Source organism: Chenopodium quinoa, unplaced genomic scaffold (assembly GCF_001683475.1).
Source record: "Chenopodium quinoa cultivar QQ74 unplaced genomic scaffold, ASM168347v1, whole genome shotgun sequence".
Lineage (NCBI taxonomy): Eukaryota > Viridiplantae > Streptophyta > Magnoliopsida > Caryophyllales > Amaranthaceae > Chenopodium > Chenopodium quinoa.
In genome coordinates this window covers 6,575,937-6,592,976 of record NW_018742418.1, presented here as the reverse complement: position 1 = coordinate 6,592,976, position 17,040 = coordinate 6,575,937, and the positions used below count along the sequence as shown (strand labels likewise).

Here is a 17,040-nt window from a genome sequence, read left to right as displayed (position 1 = left end):
AATATTCGATTATTCAACGTCATATCAATAACATAAAGTTAGTTGGCCTAGAAGAACAAGTCAATGAGAAACGTGACTAAAACATTAAGCATTAATATAACCAAACAATTAAATAAAAGCATCATTATTTCTAATAAGGAAGCACCCACTCCATTGTTTGACTAATTAAAGCTAAACAAATTATATAGTCATTAAAGCTGGGCACGGGCCGGGCTGGCATGTGGGCCGCCCGACACGGCACGCATCTCGACGGGGCACGACACAGCTCGGGGTGGTGGCCCGGCACGGTGGCCCGCCGGCGTGCCATGGGCCGTGCCACGGACAGGAGCTGCACTTTTCGGCACGGCACGGCACGAGCCCGCCGTGCCGGCCCACTCAGGCACGCCTTTTATATATATATAAAAAGAAGAAGAAGAAAAGCACGGCGGCTTACAGGCCAGCACGAAGGTCGGCACGACACGAGCCCGCCAAGCACGAGGGTCGTGCCAGGCCGTGGGCTGGCCTTTGAAATTGGTCGGCACGGCACGACACGAAAACTTGGGCACGCCGACACGCCCGGCACGACACGCCGGTGACCATGGCCCGCCAGGCACGGCCCGCGGCAGCCAGGCATAGCACGATGCCCGGGTTTAATAGTCATTCTATACTACTCCGTAGATGGTTGGTATAGAATAGAACCTAGCTATTTTTTTTTATTTTTTTTAATACAAATAATACTACCTCTGTTTCGTATTATCTGCAACATTTTTCAAAAACGGATGTTACACATTATCTGCAACGAACCAAAAGTTTCCTCTTTTAGTAATTTTTGTGTAAAATTACCACCATACCCTTACTAAATTTTTCTTAACTTCAATAAACAACATATTAACTCTTTAACCCAAATTAATTTATCCAAAATTAAAACCCTAACTCACATTCTCTCTCCTCCCTCACAACCACATCCACCACCTAACACCACCAATTTTTCTCTCTCCTCCCTCTCAACCACCACCAGCAGCAACCCTATTCTCTCTTCTCTCACAACCACCGCACCACCACCACCATCACCACTCAGATCCAGTTACCGACCATTTCACCTCACTAGTTCGCCGTCGCCGCCTCTTTTCCCCTTTTCAAAGTTCGCCCCTTTCAAAATCGAAATTGAATGTTTTTTTTAACCAATACGAGGTGAGGTCTTGGTGATGTTGCGTTTTGGATCTTGGTTGTGGTAAGGTGGGGTTTGAGATCTTTGTGGTGGTGAGGTGGGGTTTCGGATCTTTGTGGTGGTGAGGTGGGATTTCGATTTGTTTCCTTGGTGGTGGTAATTGGGGTTTTAGATCTAAATTATTGGTGGTTTGTTGGGTTTCGGTTTGTTGGAGGTGGTAAGGTGGTTGTTTCGGTTCATTGGTGGTCGTCGCTGGTGCTCGTGCGAGTTGGTTGGGTGGGTTCGTTGATGGTCGGCTGGTCGGTGGTGGTTGTGTGAGTTAGTTGGGGTTTCGGTTTGTTGGAGGTGGTAAAGTGGTCGGTTGGTCGCTGGTGGTCGTGCGAGTTGGTTGGGTGGGTTTGTTGGTGGTCGCTGGTGACGTGGGGCTTCGATTGGTGGTGGTGCGAGTTGGTAGGGTGGGTTTTGGGTGGTTGTGGTGGAGTTTCAGATATTCATGGTGGTGAGAGGGTGGTTACAAGGTGGGTGTTGGTGGTGTTTATTTTCTCTATCATCCAATTAATCACATGCCCTTTTTTTACTAATTTTTGCTTTAGAAATTTTGTTGAGGAATGTGCAACCAAGTTGATATAGACATATATAATAAAATAAAAACGTGCAGAATTCCCATAAGAAAAGGAAAGAGGGTGGAAGTTGCAAGAAGACATTTATACAGGGAATTGAAAGATAGTGTTTGGTTAATCTTTGAAATAAGATAACAAAAACAATACGGCAAAATAATTGACGTGGGTAATCAACGTTTTTGTCTGCTACTGTGACATTTGCATATTAATTTAGGTCTTTTGCTGGTAGACTCCGGTAACCATGTGTTCCATGTTTGCATATGGTGACACCAACCTGCATCAATTAATCAATACTGCTTCCTTAGTTCCGGCCTTTTACCAAGTAGTTTCAAGTTTCAAACATTATGTCAGTATGTCACGGACTAAGACTTTTTAACAAGTTACGGGAGCATAGCATATTATTGTTGATCCTTGAGAAGAGTGGATCCTTCAACTGCTTATGAAAATTCAACTAATAACTCTAAAAAAAATTAAATTTGAATAGCAAGTAACCCGAACTTTTGAAAATAAAAGTGTCAGAATACTCCGATAATTCATAGAACAAACATGCATGCATTATTGAGTCCTTGAACATTAAAAGTCGGTTGGTTATGTTAATATCTTGTTGTGTTGTTATTTTGATAAATACATCCATAACATTGAGCCACAACCCAATACGTGTTACCTACCCACCATTGATTAATGAAGAAAATTGTCCAACATTAATAAATATTCTCTACTATCATAATGTATGAATGAAAAAGGAAAAATTGTTGAAAATCAGGCAAGAATCTGTACGAGCAGCATTTAAAGGAGCCAGGAAGCAAAGAATATCGTACGGGATAAATGGTAATGCTACTTTTGCGGGTAATCTTTACAATGGCATCTTATAAAAGGAAGATGTGATTAAGAGTTTTGAATCTTTTGATGATTGTAATTTGTAAGCAAAGGGAAAGACCCACTCAACCTCAACCAATTCATACTTGAGAGATAATAGACAAATCACATTATTTGACGTTTCCAAGAGCTTTCCAGGAAAGAATGAAGTAGTTTCCCAAACCAAAAAATAAATTAAAAACGTGGACACTTCGATTTTTAGAATATTATTATATATTAATTTATATGTCTATATGATATCTTTACCTATCATGTAAAAGTCCAAAATGTACATCATTGTTTTTTAAAATAGACTCGAGTTATATGTATCTTGTCAATCATGATCTCTATTTTGCAGAAAATAATAACAAATAAGGTAGGGATATGTAGCACTAACAAGGTACTATCAAAGACTAGTTCCTAATAGAGTAATATTTGTAGGTTCCCCCCCTAATGTATTCATAAAAAAATAAAAAATTGAACCACCATGCTAAAGTTAAAAGTATACATAAGCGACTAACCATCTACCATCCTTCGTTTCAGTAATTTGTACTTTAACCATTTGTTACTATTAGCTTATCACCAATTGTTTCAGGACAACAATCTTTGCGGATTTCAGTTAATGACTCTGTTAAAGTGGAGAAAGTTTGGAGAAAACGGCTTAACCTTTTGTATTGATAATAATCACATATATATACACAATACATAACTAGCCTAAAACTCCTAATAAGATAAACTTAACAAAGATACAATATTAACAAATATATCCAAACCGACTCTAATAGACTCAATGGAGTATAGGCTAGGTTAGTTGACAACAAGGAAAAATAAACGTGTGTTTATGTTGAATTGAACTTTGAAGTTTGACCATTAATCAATACTTTTATTAAAGAAGGAGGGCACTCTAATTGGCTATGCATATCAACACCTCTATAATAATGCATATATAGTTTACCAATTGATAAAGGGTATTACATTAGGAATTTCTCTCGTGAGGAGGGCTTCCTAATGTTTATTTCTTCTTACCTTTTAAAAAATAAAATAAAATGATAAAGGGTATTTATATTGAAAAACATTGAAATAAAAGGTAATCTAACTAAAATGAAATGAAGATTATTTGAACTATGTTCAATTCACTTGACCTAGTCAATTATAATCTGATTTCATGATAAGATTAAATTTTGACCTTATTCTACTATGTATAATCTGTAAGGAAAAAAAATTAATCTTATTAAGTGAAATGGGTTTTGGTTTTAGATTCTTATTAATGTATATTCTAATATGATTTTTTTTAAAGCTTTTAATTAGAATTTTAAAGATATTTCACAAATACATATAAAATGATATAATATGATCATTTATGAAGTAAGCTAATATTTGCTTATATACTCTTATATTCACATGAATCACATTACTTATTTAAGAGGACACATAGGAAAAGGCAATAAGTACTCCTTCCAACTTTAATAATAGGCATGTGGAGGTGATCCCATTATTTACTTTCTCATCAACCAACCATATACAATTTCACTAATTTACCTTTTCATCAACTCCACTTAACCAAACTTTAAAAACCATTCCCATAAAAAATACCAAGTAATACAAATACTACTCATATGATTTAAATGGACCTTTTTCTTACATTTAATCACAAACTTATTATTATGAAGCTACTAAACCATCCACAAAGGTGCATAAAATAAGAATGATAAAAGAAGTAAGAAAATACCTCTCTTTGCGCTTCTCAAAGAACCTCTGAAGTGATTTCTTACGTTTGATAGGCATATCAGCATCATCTAAACAAACATATCCTCAATTTAATGCAAACATTTTAAGGAATCTTAATTCAAACAGTAACACACACATGCATGCTTAAATAATTAATTACCTCCAAATCATAATTAAAAGTAGATTAATACTCCACTAACCTCCATCATCACTTAGTGATCCTTGTATTAGTTGTATATTCTCAGTATTAGTACTTATTTTGGGTGTCTTTAAACTTGAATCATCCAACACTTTTCCATACTTTTCCATTGCTAGCTTCATTACGTGCTCTGCCTGTCAATCATCATCACGATTGTTTATCATACTACTACGGCCTAATTATATGCGTGCTATATTTTTCTCGTATATAATTTACAAAAGACGATCAAAATATTAACCAAAACAGAAACGGAGGGAATATATATTTAAATCTGGTAAAGAGAAGAAAAGGTATACAAGTAGAAACCTTGTCGTGGGGCAGATCAAAAACAGAAACGGTGCCATTATAAAATATGGTCATTGGGGCAGTTTCTCCAGCCTTCTCCATGCTACCTGCCCTGTTTACTTTTCTCAATTATTAAATTAATAAATCCCTTCATTTTAATTCATTGATTAAATTTGAATAATTAAAGAATAATAATTAGATTAGATTTTTTTTTTTTTGACGGGAAAAATTAGATTAGATATTTAAGTTGACCAATAATAATAAAAAAAAAAAAAAACACGTTTATAAAAAGAAATAATATTAAATAAAATGAAAACAAACCGAGGTTGAGGTTGAGGTTGAGGTTGAGGATGAAAGACGGGGAGTTGAGAAAATCCAAGACGAGGAGTCCCAGGAAGAGACACGGACTTAGGATTATTATCAGCTGCGGCAGGTGCACCATACTTGCTTGCTATCACATTCTTCACTATTTCCGGATTTATCTTTGCTATTCCTGTTTCACAATTAACATTTTCCGCTAAATAAGAATCATATCATATCGTATCGTATCATATCATATCGATCGGTGTTTGTTAGTACATACCACGGAAACTTTCACGGCGATCAAGGCGATGCCGAGGCTGAGGAGGATGGGGCAAGGACTGCAAACCAAAGAAGTCGAGTTCAACGTGAGACTTAGCCATGACTTTGTATATTGGGATTTGGGACTTTGTCACTTATGTAATAGTTGATCAAGATTACAAGCAGTGTGTTTAAATTTGTGGAATATTTGTAATAGCAAGGAATTTAAGGAGCTTAATGGATGTTAATTTAATGTGAGAGGGGGTGGAATTCTAACAGCTTGACTTCACTCACACATATTTTAAACAAGCTATAAAGAAATAGTAGTTGGAATTGTACTTTGTTTGTTTTGAATGGAAAAAGGAGGAGGGAGAAACGGATGAGAAGGGGGGCTTTAATTTATTTGAGTCACGACGTTCACGAGATGAATGGGGCATTCCTGCAGAGGTGGGGGTACAAGTGTCAAAGGCCGTGATTCACCTTTTATTCTCTCTATTGCCTCTGTCTAGTCACTACTCCTCCCTTCTTATTTTTTAACGTATCGATTTGATCGGCATACGTTTTTAGGGGTGAGCATAATAGGTATCATGTCAAAATCGAACCTGTACCCGAACCCAAAACTTGTTACAACGGTTCCTTGAAACGGAAGATCGGATCCCATTCCCTTGTTACATAGTCACAACTCTTAAACAAATAATTTTTACTTTATTTATTTTTGAACTTGGGATTTAAGCAATTAATTGGTGTATGATTTGCTCTTTATTGGTCTTCGTGTTTTTTTTATCAGGTTTCGGGTTTAATTTCACGTAATTGGTATTGATTATTTTCTTTTAAGGTAAGATGAATTATCCTATTAAATTAGCACCTCTCACAAGTTCAGCCAGTTTTTGCAGGTTAACATTTGAGAGTAGAGGGGAGAGGTAACAGGTAAGGGAATCTCCCTTCTATAAAGCAATGTAGTTATTTAGTCCATAGTTAATTCACCTTAATTTTACTTATTTCTGAAAAAATAAATTCAAATCAAATCAGAATACCAAAAAATAAGTACAAATTATAATAGAAAAAAATAAGTTTTGCTCAAATCGACGTTTTATGTGCGTTTTTTACAGAGACATATCTTTAATTTCGTACTGAAAAAATTACGAAAAATTACATATTAATAAAATACACATTATTACGAATCTAACAAAACCTCACTTGATACATTTTTTTCTTTTATAGATTGTTGTACACATAAGGTCAAATCAGACAATCTATCAAATTAAATCAAACCAAACCAAACCAAACCAAATTATATCAACAAAAATAAGGTGAACTAAACAAACCATATAACCTCAAAGTCACACATAATATGCATTTTTTTAAATGATAAGAAGGACACTGACCAGAACTCAACCCTTACAATTTTTTTGGTCTAGTATTTATGGGGCAGTTACTTGGAAATATAGGGGAGGGTAAGGAAATTCCTACCCCCTAAGTATCCTTTGTTGGTAGGATTTAAACCCCACACTTCTAAAATCTGAGGTAAGAATTTACCAACACTCTTTTTTTAAGGTTAGATGAATGACCAAACTAAACCAGCTCCTTTCATAGATTAAGCGCACATAACTTTGTAAGTTAACGTTTGAGAGTAGAAGGGGAATGTAAGGGAATTCCTCTACTCATAAACAAATGTAATTATATTGGTGGGGCTCGACCTCGTGACCTCAAAGTCATACGGCGAGTTCCCCTCCAACTTCGAGATTTACTTGGTATTTTCTCTGTTTTTTTGAAGTGTCCCACTTCCCAAAAACAATCGTTTATTTTTAAGTGTCACATTACCAAAAGTGAAAACCCTACTCATATAATATACTACTATTTCTCATTTTATAATATTTTCTCTCTCTCGCATTATTTTTAGCGGTTCCCATTCATATTTCTCTCTCTCACTTTTCTAATTTTTTTTTTCGGGAAATTTTGTCAACAACTACTATTTAAATGACCATTTTTTAAAACAACTACCTTTTTAATTTTTTGTTTGAAAAAATTACTACAAAAACACAAAAATTTTGAATAACACACTACCACATATGATTTCCCCGCAACAATCTCCGGTTGAGGGAGCCTATTTTACAAAATTTTAATCAATTGCGATAGAGAAAATAAATTATAGGTAAATTGTTTTTAATTTCGCATTGTAGTTGATTTAATTTTTCAATTAAATCTCAAAATTAGGGTTGTTGGTCAAAAAATTAATTTAGAATTTTATGAAATTGGAGGATTTGGGGCAATTGAAGTGTATTACCTAATCTAAGGTTAATTTAGAACAATGTTGTCATTTAATATGAGTTTTTTGGAGGGAAATTTTAAAAAATAGGCCCGAAATGAAGATTCTTATCGGAAAAACTAATAGTGGTAGTGCTATTAAAAGTTTTTCTATTTGGGTAATTTTTTCAAAAGCAAAATTAAAAGGTAGTTATTTTGAAAAACAGTCATTTAAATGATAGTTGTTGACAAAATTTTCTAAATAACGATTACACGTATTACTCCATACATTCGTAGAGCGTGCTTTTAGTATCTTGCACAATCCAATCTTTTTGAATTTAGGATTGAATTGAAAGAGGTGGATCATGCCTCACGCAACTGCAGAAAGAGAATTAGTTTCAACAACTCCTTAGTTCACGCAAGCTGTACCTTGTATTTACCTTTATTCTTGAAAAAAGGGATAAGAGAGCGGCACATTAAATCAAATTAATTGTAGCAATATAAAAAACGTGGCCTTGGAAATTGGGAATTCTACGGTTGAATTTGAACAAGCAGAACAGAACATTTAATTAGAAAGAAAGACAAGTAATTCAACACAAAAAAGGATGTCCCCCTTACACCAAACTTACCCTTTTCTACGTTTTAGGCCTAACCACGTGCTTTTTGATTATGCACTTAATTATCTTTAGCACCAAGCAATTCTTGTATGAATTGATTATACGGCTTATTAACATGTTTTTGACGTTTAATACGTTTTCATTCATTGCTTACTGTTCAGGTTGAATTAGTTACACTTTTACAGTCTACTATACGGACTATGGAGGGTTCTATTGCCGACATCTATATCGATGAATCAAACAACCATTTCCACTCTATAATATTTATATTAGGAACTACCCTACGTAAATAAAACAACAAAAATGTAATTCCAAAAATAAAAAAGACATTAGTTTATATTCCCTTTGATTGAAAACGATACAAAATATTAAGATTCAAAAACAAGATTTTTCTAACATACTTTTTACATGTGTGTTTCATTATTTTTAAAAGACCAACTAAACAAACGGCTTCGAATCTCATCCACCCCTCCTTTCAGAGTGGAATATTAAGCGCATGGTACGAGAAGGACACATGATGCATCAGTGCATCCACACTTCAAGCCCAACGAGCTCTCGGGGCGTGATAGAGTATAATACATATTTTTGGGCCTCAATCATCGGTTTAAATTTATCTCATCCACCCTAATTTCATGCAATGGGCTTTTATCGAGAATTGAACTCCTCTCACATGGATGAAATGAAGGCCTTTAAGCCATTAGTTAGTTTAACATTAATACATACAGAGTACTACGTACAAAGTAATTCTCTACGGCCATTTAAGATAGGCAGATAGCCATTTGTCAAAATGGACTGATTTTAAGAATGGGCTCATGTCCATTTCTCTAGTGGGCCTCATGACCTAGTTTACAGGGATATCTCCTTGTGATAAAGTTGAAGGCTGTTGGACAACTTCCAACAAATACTAGCAAGTAGCAGCTATACCGGCCTCAACAACCTGCCACTATTGCTACTTTGGCTAGCTAGTAGCTAGTGCCTCAAAATATAATAAATAAAGTGATTAACAATTTAACGTTTCAGATTACTACATCGTTGTCAAGTAATTAATAAACAAAGTTTGTGAAAATAATACATGACTTAAATTGCATGAGTATCACTACACAAAATCACCAGAAACTGCAGCACTGCTCCAGGACGCAGCAGCAACAAAGAGCAGTAAAGCTGCATCCACAACAAAGTCAACAACTAGTTATAACTCTATTCAATATACTTCCTTGCTTAAAGAGCCAATTATATTACTATATTAGATGGTAGTTTGATTAATTAAACGTTTGAAGAAATACATTATATTAGTAATAAATTGGTTTTCCATGTCCCTTTTTTTTTAGAGTGAAGATTAGGGGTGAGCAAAGACCCAGGGTACCCGGTACCGGACCCGGAACCGGTTAGGATCCGCCGGGTCCGGACCCGGAACTGGTCCCACCGGTTCCGGGACCGGGTCCAAAATGTCGGACCCGGTTGTAACCGGTTCCGGGACCGGGTCCTAAAATTTCGGACCCGGTACCCACTGGGTACCCGGTTTAAACCAATTCCAGTTCCGGGTACCCGGTCCCGGATCCAGACAATCCGGGTACCCGGAACCGGTACTGATTTAGTTATAAAAAATTATTTTTTTTTTAAAAAACCCAACAATCCACAGTCCAATACAACATTAGGCCCATTTCATCCAATTCATTTCTGCTAGGGTTTCTGTCAGCCACTAAACAAATGAAATATTGGGCCTTTTTTGTTATTACCAGCCCACTTACTCACAACCCATTCATCTTATAAGGAGTACTTATTATTAAAACCCTAAAACTACTCTTCACCGCCCACCAAATGCACTATCTTCACAAATTTCACCAGCCAATATCACCTTATAATTCATCAACCACCCTTTTCCATATTCTTAGATCTATATCAAATTCTTATTTTTTTTATTTTTTGTTTTTTTTTTTGACGAAAAACATATTATGAACCTGTTCTCTCTTACAAATTCTCATTCATGGCATATGAAGAAGTCGGAACCACCACCACATCAACGAAGAACACGTCAATGTTAAGAGAATGAGAGAAGAGGTGATAGTTAAGGGCGGTGACCCGAAGAAGAAGCTCGATTATATATTAAATTATAATTTATATAGATTATTTGACTCATACTAATTTGGTAGTGTATAATTCATGTATTGGTTAGATTTTAGATCTTAATTTGTTCATCTCAATATTCTGGAAATTTTCTATGGTTTCAAGTTTTTTAATGGCTGGTCAACTATAACACCGGGTACCCGGTTCTAGAACCGGTACCCACCGTTTCCGGTTCCGGGTCTAAAATTTTGGGACCCGGTTGATACCGGTTCCGGGACCAGTTGCAAAATCTTAGACCCGGTACTAACCGGTTCCGGGACTGGGTCCTTAGTTTTTGACCGGGTACCCGGTTTTGCTCACCCCTAGTGAAGATTGGTTAATCTCTAACAGACCAAGTGATAAAACTTTCTTCACTTTATTTCACCTATCCAAAGTTATTCCAAATAATTATGTAAGGCTCCTTGTAGATGATTGGATGTGTGCATAACAAAAGCTCATGAAATTCATATTCACCTTTATTTTATTTTATTTATTTATTTATTTTTTTGACAATAGCAAAGGTGAAAAAGCAAACCTACAACAAATTAGAAAGGGTAACCCGACATTTTCTTGCAATGTCATTCACCCTTTGTACCTGATCTCTATGAACTTTTAAGATCGTGCATTGTTGATACAATGCCCCCACTACCCTTAACTCCTTTAGTATCCAAGTTATCGAAATCTCCTTGCCACGGTTATCCTGTAAGTTGTTCAGAAGGGAAATGGAGTCAGATAAGGGAAGGATTCCATGCCTACCTTTAGCTCGAGCCCATTTCATTGCTTCAAGGCAAGCCCAAGCCTCATTGGATGACTGACGATGCTGCTCTGTGTTTTCCGCCCTCATCAAGGGCATGGCCTTGGAGATTAGTCTTAACTGCCCAACCAATCCCTGCTCTCGTAGTCTTCTTATCCCAGGAGCCATCGGCTTCCACAATGAAATCATCATAACCAATCTTTTCCTTTCCTAGATGCACGTGATTGAAGCCCGGGGGGATGATTAGATTATCCCTACTAGTATCCTCCAACTCATTTATTGGGCTTGCTTGTTGTTTAAAAGTCTCATGGTCTTGCATTGCTAGACTTATAAACTCTATCACTAAGCTTGTTGCATCCTTCCTATAGTCCCCATAATGTTGCAATAAACAAAGCACAACAGTTACTATGCTTACCATCATTGTGATAAAAAAGCAGGATATAGTGATGAATCCATCTTTTCAAAGAATTGGACCCAGGAGAGTCAGGGCAAATAGTTAGGGAGCCATTCTCCTAAACTTCCTTTGCCAGATTACAGAATCTAAATAGGTGTTGGCTATCTTCCAAGTCCACCCCGCAGTGATCACAAGCTGCTCCAACTTGTATCCCCCTTCTAGCCAGATTAACTTTGACTGCAATGCCATCATGAAAGAGCCTCCACAAAAAAACCTTCACTTCGGCTGAATATCCATTCTCCAAACCAACTTAACAAACTTTTGATCCCTTGCCAAGAAGGTAGCCCTTTCTAACCCCAAATCCTTTGATAGGTAGTAGTACCCAGTTTTAACCATATACCTACCCGAACGATGGTATTTCCAGTAGAGGAAATCATCCTCAATTGAATGCAGAAGCTCCATTGACAGAATTGATTTTGCACTATCCCAATCGAAACATTCTCTAATCTTCCCTGCATTCCAGGTGCTAGTATCGCTGTCAATAAAATCACTCACTTTCCAATTCAAAGCGGCCCTCAGAGTTTGGCCTGAGTTTACTAATGGGATTTCCCCTTTCACCCAAGGCATACTAATGGACTTAATGTTATTACCATTCCTCACCTTCCATGCAAAACCTCCTTGAAAGATTGAGTGACTTTTTGTAGACTTGACCTCCCCATTGAAGGATTCCCTTTTTTTTATTTAAGGACTAGCGATAGCATATGCCACACGGTTGGAAACCTTTGTGTACTCTTGAGAGTAGAAGCTGTGGGTTGAGGTGCATCCTTGTTGCTTGTTTGAAGAGGAGGGCATCGTTGAGACTTGAAGAGCCTCTAATTCCCAGTCCTCCCATACTCTTAAGGAGTTGGGTGACACTCTTACTCACCCAATGCAACCCTTTGTTCCCATTACTAGACCACCAAAATCGAGTAATTAACGAATCAATCTTGCTTGCAATGCTCCGAGGGAGTTTTAGGCACTTCATGACATGAGCAGACATGCTTACGAGCATAGTGTTGATAAGGATTAACTTTGCCGCTTGGGAGTGGTGTAAAGAAGCCCATGAGATGATTTTTTTCCGATACTTTGTCAACTAAGAATTGGAAAAAAAGAGCTCTTCTACCCATAAAAAGTTAATCGGAGCTCCCAGATGAGTCCCCACATTTTCAGTTTCAGGCATAGCAATGGCTGTTTCATAGCTAATATTTTATCATTGTCTACCCCCGGCGAGAACTTTATAAAGGACTTCTGGAGATTTATCTGTTGACCAGATGCTTTGCCAAACCTATTAAGAATGTTAGAGATGCACAAACATGACTCTTCATTTGCCTTGAAGAAGAGCATAGCATCATTTGCAAAGAAGAGATGAGAAATCGAAGGAGACCTGCGAGAGACTTTCAATCCTTGGAATTGATTGATATCCTCTTCCAGAGTCAGCATCCTCAAAAGGAAATTCATATAGAAAATAAAAAGATACGGGGAAAGAGGGTCCCCTAGTCTCAACCCACAATTTGGAGCAAAGTGTTAAGTTGTTTTCCTATTGATGATTGTTTTGAAACTTACCGTCGAAACACACTATGAGATCATCTTTATCCAGTGGTTGGAAACCCATAAGCTTGCAAGACTTTCAGGAGAAAGAGCCAATCCACTCTATCATAAGGTTTTGACACATCGATCTTAACTGCTGTGAAGTTCGAGCCTTTCCTCGAATTTATAAGGTGCATCAGTTCATGGCTAGGAGAATGTTGTCCTCCATATACCTCCCTGGAATAAAAGCATACTGGTTCTCCGTAATAAGACTTGGGAGAATCGACTTTAGCCTATTAACCAAGCATTTTGAAATGCACTTATAAACCGTATTGCACAAACTTATCGGTCTAAACTGACTAGCAAGCTCCGGGACCTTTACCTTTGGAATTAACACTAGAAGAGATTGGTTCCATTCTTTGAGCATGTTTCCTGTCCTCAAGAATTGCTTTACACTATCTACCACCAACTACCCTACGTCCTTCCAGTAGGTCTTGAAAAAATCCACCGTAAACCCACCGGACCTGGAGACTTGGAACAGTGTATATTGAACATAGCCTTTTTTAATTTCACATTCCGTAAAAGCCTTGTCAAGCCAAATCCGATCTTCTTCCAAGAGGAGGGGAATATCAAGTTGTCGAAGTAAAAGGTCTATGTCTTCTGCATGATTGTTGATAGTAATCGGGTTGTAGATATCCTTGATTGAGGTTAAGATCACCTCTTCCACCTCCTTTTGCCTTTCTACCCATGTATCATTTTCATTCCTAAGAGTCAAGATCGCATTTTGTAACTGCCTTCGTTTCACTTTCCTGCACATTGAAGGCGTGGGGCAGTCCCCGAGCCTAACCCAGTTCGCCTTCATTCTTTGTTTCCAAAAACTAAAACAGAATTGGCTTTCCGGAATAAGGAGGTTAATCCGCTGGATGTAACCTTCCCCTTCTTGAAGCGAGCTAATATTCATCCCCGTACTTTGAAGATCTTTGGTAAGGTTTCTCCAGTTGATCCCCCAAACCTTCTTATTTTCCAAGCACCAGTATTGGAGCTTTGACCTTATCCTATCAAGCTTCCTTGAAAGTTGAAACTTGTACGAACCCTGAAACTCCTCCTTCCACGAATTCTCCACTATTTCTTTGATTTCCGGGAAGGCAAGACACCAATTCTCAATTTGATAAGGCCTATTAGAAGTAGTAGACCTAGGCTGATCATGATAAGTGATGGTTGCATGGTCGGAGCAAACTGTCGGTTCATGTGTAATCCTCCCATATTCCTACGTGATGTAAGCTCGATCAAGCCTCTCTAGAATGAGATCGTTCCCTTCCCTCTTGTTACTCCAAGTGAACCTTGGTCCCGAAAAAGGAACGTAACTTCCGTCACATTACTACTAAATCTCCAATCTAGGAAGGCATCAATTCCTCTTATTCGAGCCGAACCCCCTAGCTTGTCACTCCCACTTCCACTTGGTTAAAATCTCCTATGACTAGAACATTTTTGAATTCTTCTAAAAACCATTGAAGTTGTTCCCATACTATTCTTCTATTTCTACTTGAGGCTCACCATAAAAAAAACAGTACATACTTCATACTTCCATTTGATTCAATCATTTTACAAAGGATAAAGTTTTTTGAGGAATACAAGCATTCTACTACATCATTAGACCAACTTAAAACTAGGAGACCTCCACTACTTCCATCCGAATTCCAACCAAAAGTGGAAGTAGGGCCTAGAACACTTAACCTAGCTGCCGCCATAGCAAAATCCATTTGATTCATTCATATTCACCTTTATATTAATTGTATTATTTCAATTTTTGATGTGCATTCATAGTTTCATACTTATTATTTTTTTGCATGTATTTACACACCAATATCCCTTATCTTTTATACAATTCAAGTTCTAAATGACAATGTATTATGTTTAAATCAAATGGTGCAATTAGAAAAAACGAAAAACAGTATTGTAAAAATTTTATAATCTAGATAGCAATTAGGGCTGTACACAGTTTGGTCTAAACCATAATTAAACCGGACCAAACCGCATTTTAATGGTTTAGTTTGGTTTACGGTTTATAAAATACGGTTTGGTTTAGAATTTTTTGTAAATACGGGTTACGGTTTGGTTTGGTTTTTCAAAAATTACAGACCAAACCAAACCGTAAACTAGTTAACTGTATTTTAATATTTATATAAATTTTAATAAAATAATAATAACATTAAAAAACAAAATACATATACGGTCAGTAGGTTGCTGCCAATTTGTTGCTGCCAATCAGACTTATGTGTAATAATGTATTATGTTATATGATGATCAATTGATTGTTACTTTTACTATGTGTTATTTCTATTGTAAATTTGTAGTACAATTTAATCCATTTGGACTAATTATTTTAACTTTATTATAAGTTAATGAAGTATCATTTCGCAATTTTTAGAAAAAAATGTCATCTCGTTATAAACCGCAAACCAAATCATATTATTACGGTTTGATTTGATCTGGTTAGGATACTAATACGATTTGGTTTGATTTGAAAAATTGACCAAATCGTATTTTGTGGCTTGGTTTGGTTTGGTACTCAAACCGCACCAAACCGAACCGTGTTCATCCCTAGGCAAAGAACATAAAACAAGAAAAGAAAAAAAAAAAGAAGATGGTAATAATACCAAGCCCTAAGGAAGGGTGGACAGCCAGAATCATAGGAGTAATCATAGCCTTCATAGGGCTGCTGATAGGGATAATGAGTTGGGCCACTGTGGTGGACGTGGGCTACTGGTGGTGGGTAATTGTCACTGAAGTAACCTTGATACCCAGGCCCTGGAGGCGGCCTTGATCCATACCCCTGCTCAAAACCTGGCCGAGGCGGTGGAGGCGGTGCAGTTTCCGGTCCAGGTCCAGGATACCAACCTGCTCAATTCATTAGCACCAAAATTAAAGTTATGCACCATACTATACATGTAAAATTAAAAGTATAAAATTATGAAATTTAGAAGGAAAAATAAAAGAAGGTATTTGCCTTGAGATGGAGGGTATGATTCATGACCAACATGGGTAACATTAGAGTAGCTCATAATTTTTGTTCGAATTTAGGAATTGTATGAGTAGTATTTAAAACATTTGATTAGCAAATTAAACTTGTGAATATGAGTAGAGAGACAATTAAAAGGATAAGATATAGAGGCAAATTAAGTTTGTTGGTATAATATTAATGAAGTCGAAGTTTGTAAAATCCTACTTTTGCTTTTAAGGATTAACACTACCTTTCCTTCCTACGTTAATTTTAGAAGTATTGGCGAAATTTCTATATTTCGTCGTTATCCTTATTGCCAAACTAACAGCTAGCTAGCTAGCTAACAACAAATGCATGCACGATGATGAACCCTTTGCCAAACACATCATGTCACATGTACATTTATTACACATGTACATCAGTACATCTATTAAATCGGTCTATACACGTGTCTCACACTTGGCTTATGCTGAAAGGTGAATCTCCTATTAAGAAATTTTGCATGTGGTGAGGCTTTAACCCGGACCCCCCTTAAGTATCATCAAGTTGCTTAGCATTTGAGCCAAGTAGCCAATCTTTGTTGGTTTGATATAGAAGTGTTATTAACTTGATATTATACTCTTGAATACTCGTACCAAATTGCCAACAACAAAAAAAAAAAAAAAAAAAAAAAAAACCTCAAACGGTAGTCTTTTTGGGCCTCTTGGAAAACTATACTTAAGCTTTTAAATGATGGGCCTGGACCATATGCTCACATATTTATGGGCTTATGAATACGGTCCACGCTACTGAAAATTGGACATCTACTCCAGAAACATCTCTGCCATTTATTTATTTTTATTTTTAGTTTTGAATTTGTAATTAAAGTTTGGTGTTTCAATCAGCAATATTGCTAGTCATCAACATATGTCGACATCAGTCATCTTCTAAACAAATCCAAACTACCCAGCCGCATTTCTGGAGAGT

The 17,040-nt window shown here is 36.7% G+C and overlaps 2 protein-coding genes across 3 annotated transcripts; both read right to left on the bottom strand.

Moving 5' to 3' along the window:
- Nucleotides 1–1,787: 1,787 nt before the first annotated feature.
- On the bottom strand, nucleotides 1,788–5,932 carry LOC110711702 (protein TIFY 9-like). Of its 2 annotated transcripts, none has more exons than XM_021890129.1 (6): nucleotides 5,418–5,932; nucleotides 5,163–5,327; nucleotides 4,856–4,947; nucleotides 4,551–4,683; nucleotides 4,352–4,418; nucleotides 1,788–2,041 (listed from the first exon to the last, which is right to left on the bottom strand). In XM_021890129.1, the coding sequence occupies exons 1-6, from the start codon at nucleotides 5,515–5,517 to the stop codon at nucleotides 1,978–1,980; spliced, it is 621 nt and encodes a 206-aa protein (XP_021745821.1). In that variant the 5' UTR covers nucleotides 5,518–5,932; the 3' UTR covers nucleotides 1,788–1,977. The 2 variants fall into 2 exon arrangements, with proteins under 2 accessions (XP_021745821.1, XP_021745813.1); XM_021890121.1 differs by having other exon boundaries at nucleotides 4,856–4,946; nucleotides 5,156–5,327; nucleotides 5,418–5,927.
- A 2,999-nt stretch (nucleotides 5,933–8,931) lies between these two features.
- On the bottom strand, nucleotides 8,932–16,336 carry LOC110711691 (cysteine-rich and transmembrane domain-containing protein WIH2-like). Its single transcript, XM_021890112.1, has 3 exons — nucleotides 16,081–16,336; nucleotides 15,731–15,971; nucleotides 8,932–9,417 (listed from the first exon to the last, which is right to left on the bottom strand). The coding sequence occupies exons 1-3, from the start codon at nucleotides 16,133–16,135 to the stop codon at nucleotides 9,363–9,365; spliced, it is 351 nt and encodes a 116-aa protein (XP_021745804.1). The 5' UTR covers nucleotides 16,136–16,336; the 3' UTR covers nucleotides 8,932–9,362.
- Nucleotides 16,337–17,040: the final 704 nt, after the last annotated feature.

What these genes read in the sequence shown, in the direction of transcription:
- LOC110711702 (XM_021890121.1), bottom strand. Translation starts at nt 5,517, where the DNA reads ATGGCTAAGTCTCACGTTGAACTCGACTTCTTTGGTTTGCAGTCCTTG. An exon ending in TTGATCTGCCCCACGACAAG is followed by an intron (nt 4,684 to 4,855) that starts GTTTCTACTTGT and finishes GATGATTGACAG; the next exon opens with GCAGAGCACGTAATGAAGCT. An exon ending in ATCACTAAGTGATGATGGAG is followed by an intron (nt 4,419 to 4,550) that starts GTTAGTGGAGTA and finishes ATGTTTGTTTAG; the next exon opens with ATGATGCTGATATGCCTATC.
- LOC110711691 (XM_021890112.1), bottom strand. Translation starts at nt 16,135, where the DNA reads ATGAGCTACTCTAATGTTACCCATGTTGGTCATGAATCATACCCTCCA. An exon ending in ATCATACCCTCCATCTCAAG is followed by an intron (nt 15,972 to 16,080) that starts GCAAATACCTTC and finishes TGAATTGAGCAG; the next exon opens with GTTGGTATCCTGGACCTGGA. An exon ending in CCACCCTTCCTTAGGGCTTG is followed by an intron (nt 9,418 to 15,730) that starts GTATTATTACCA and finishes TTGTGGATGCAG; the next exon opens with CTTTACTGCTCTTTGTTGCT.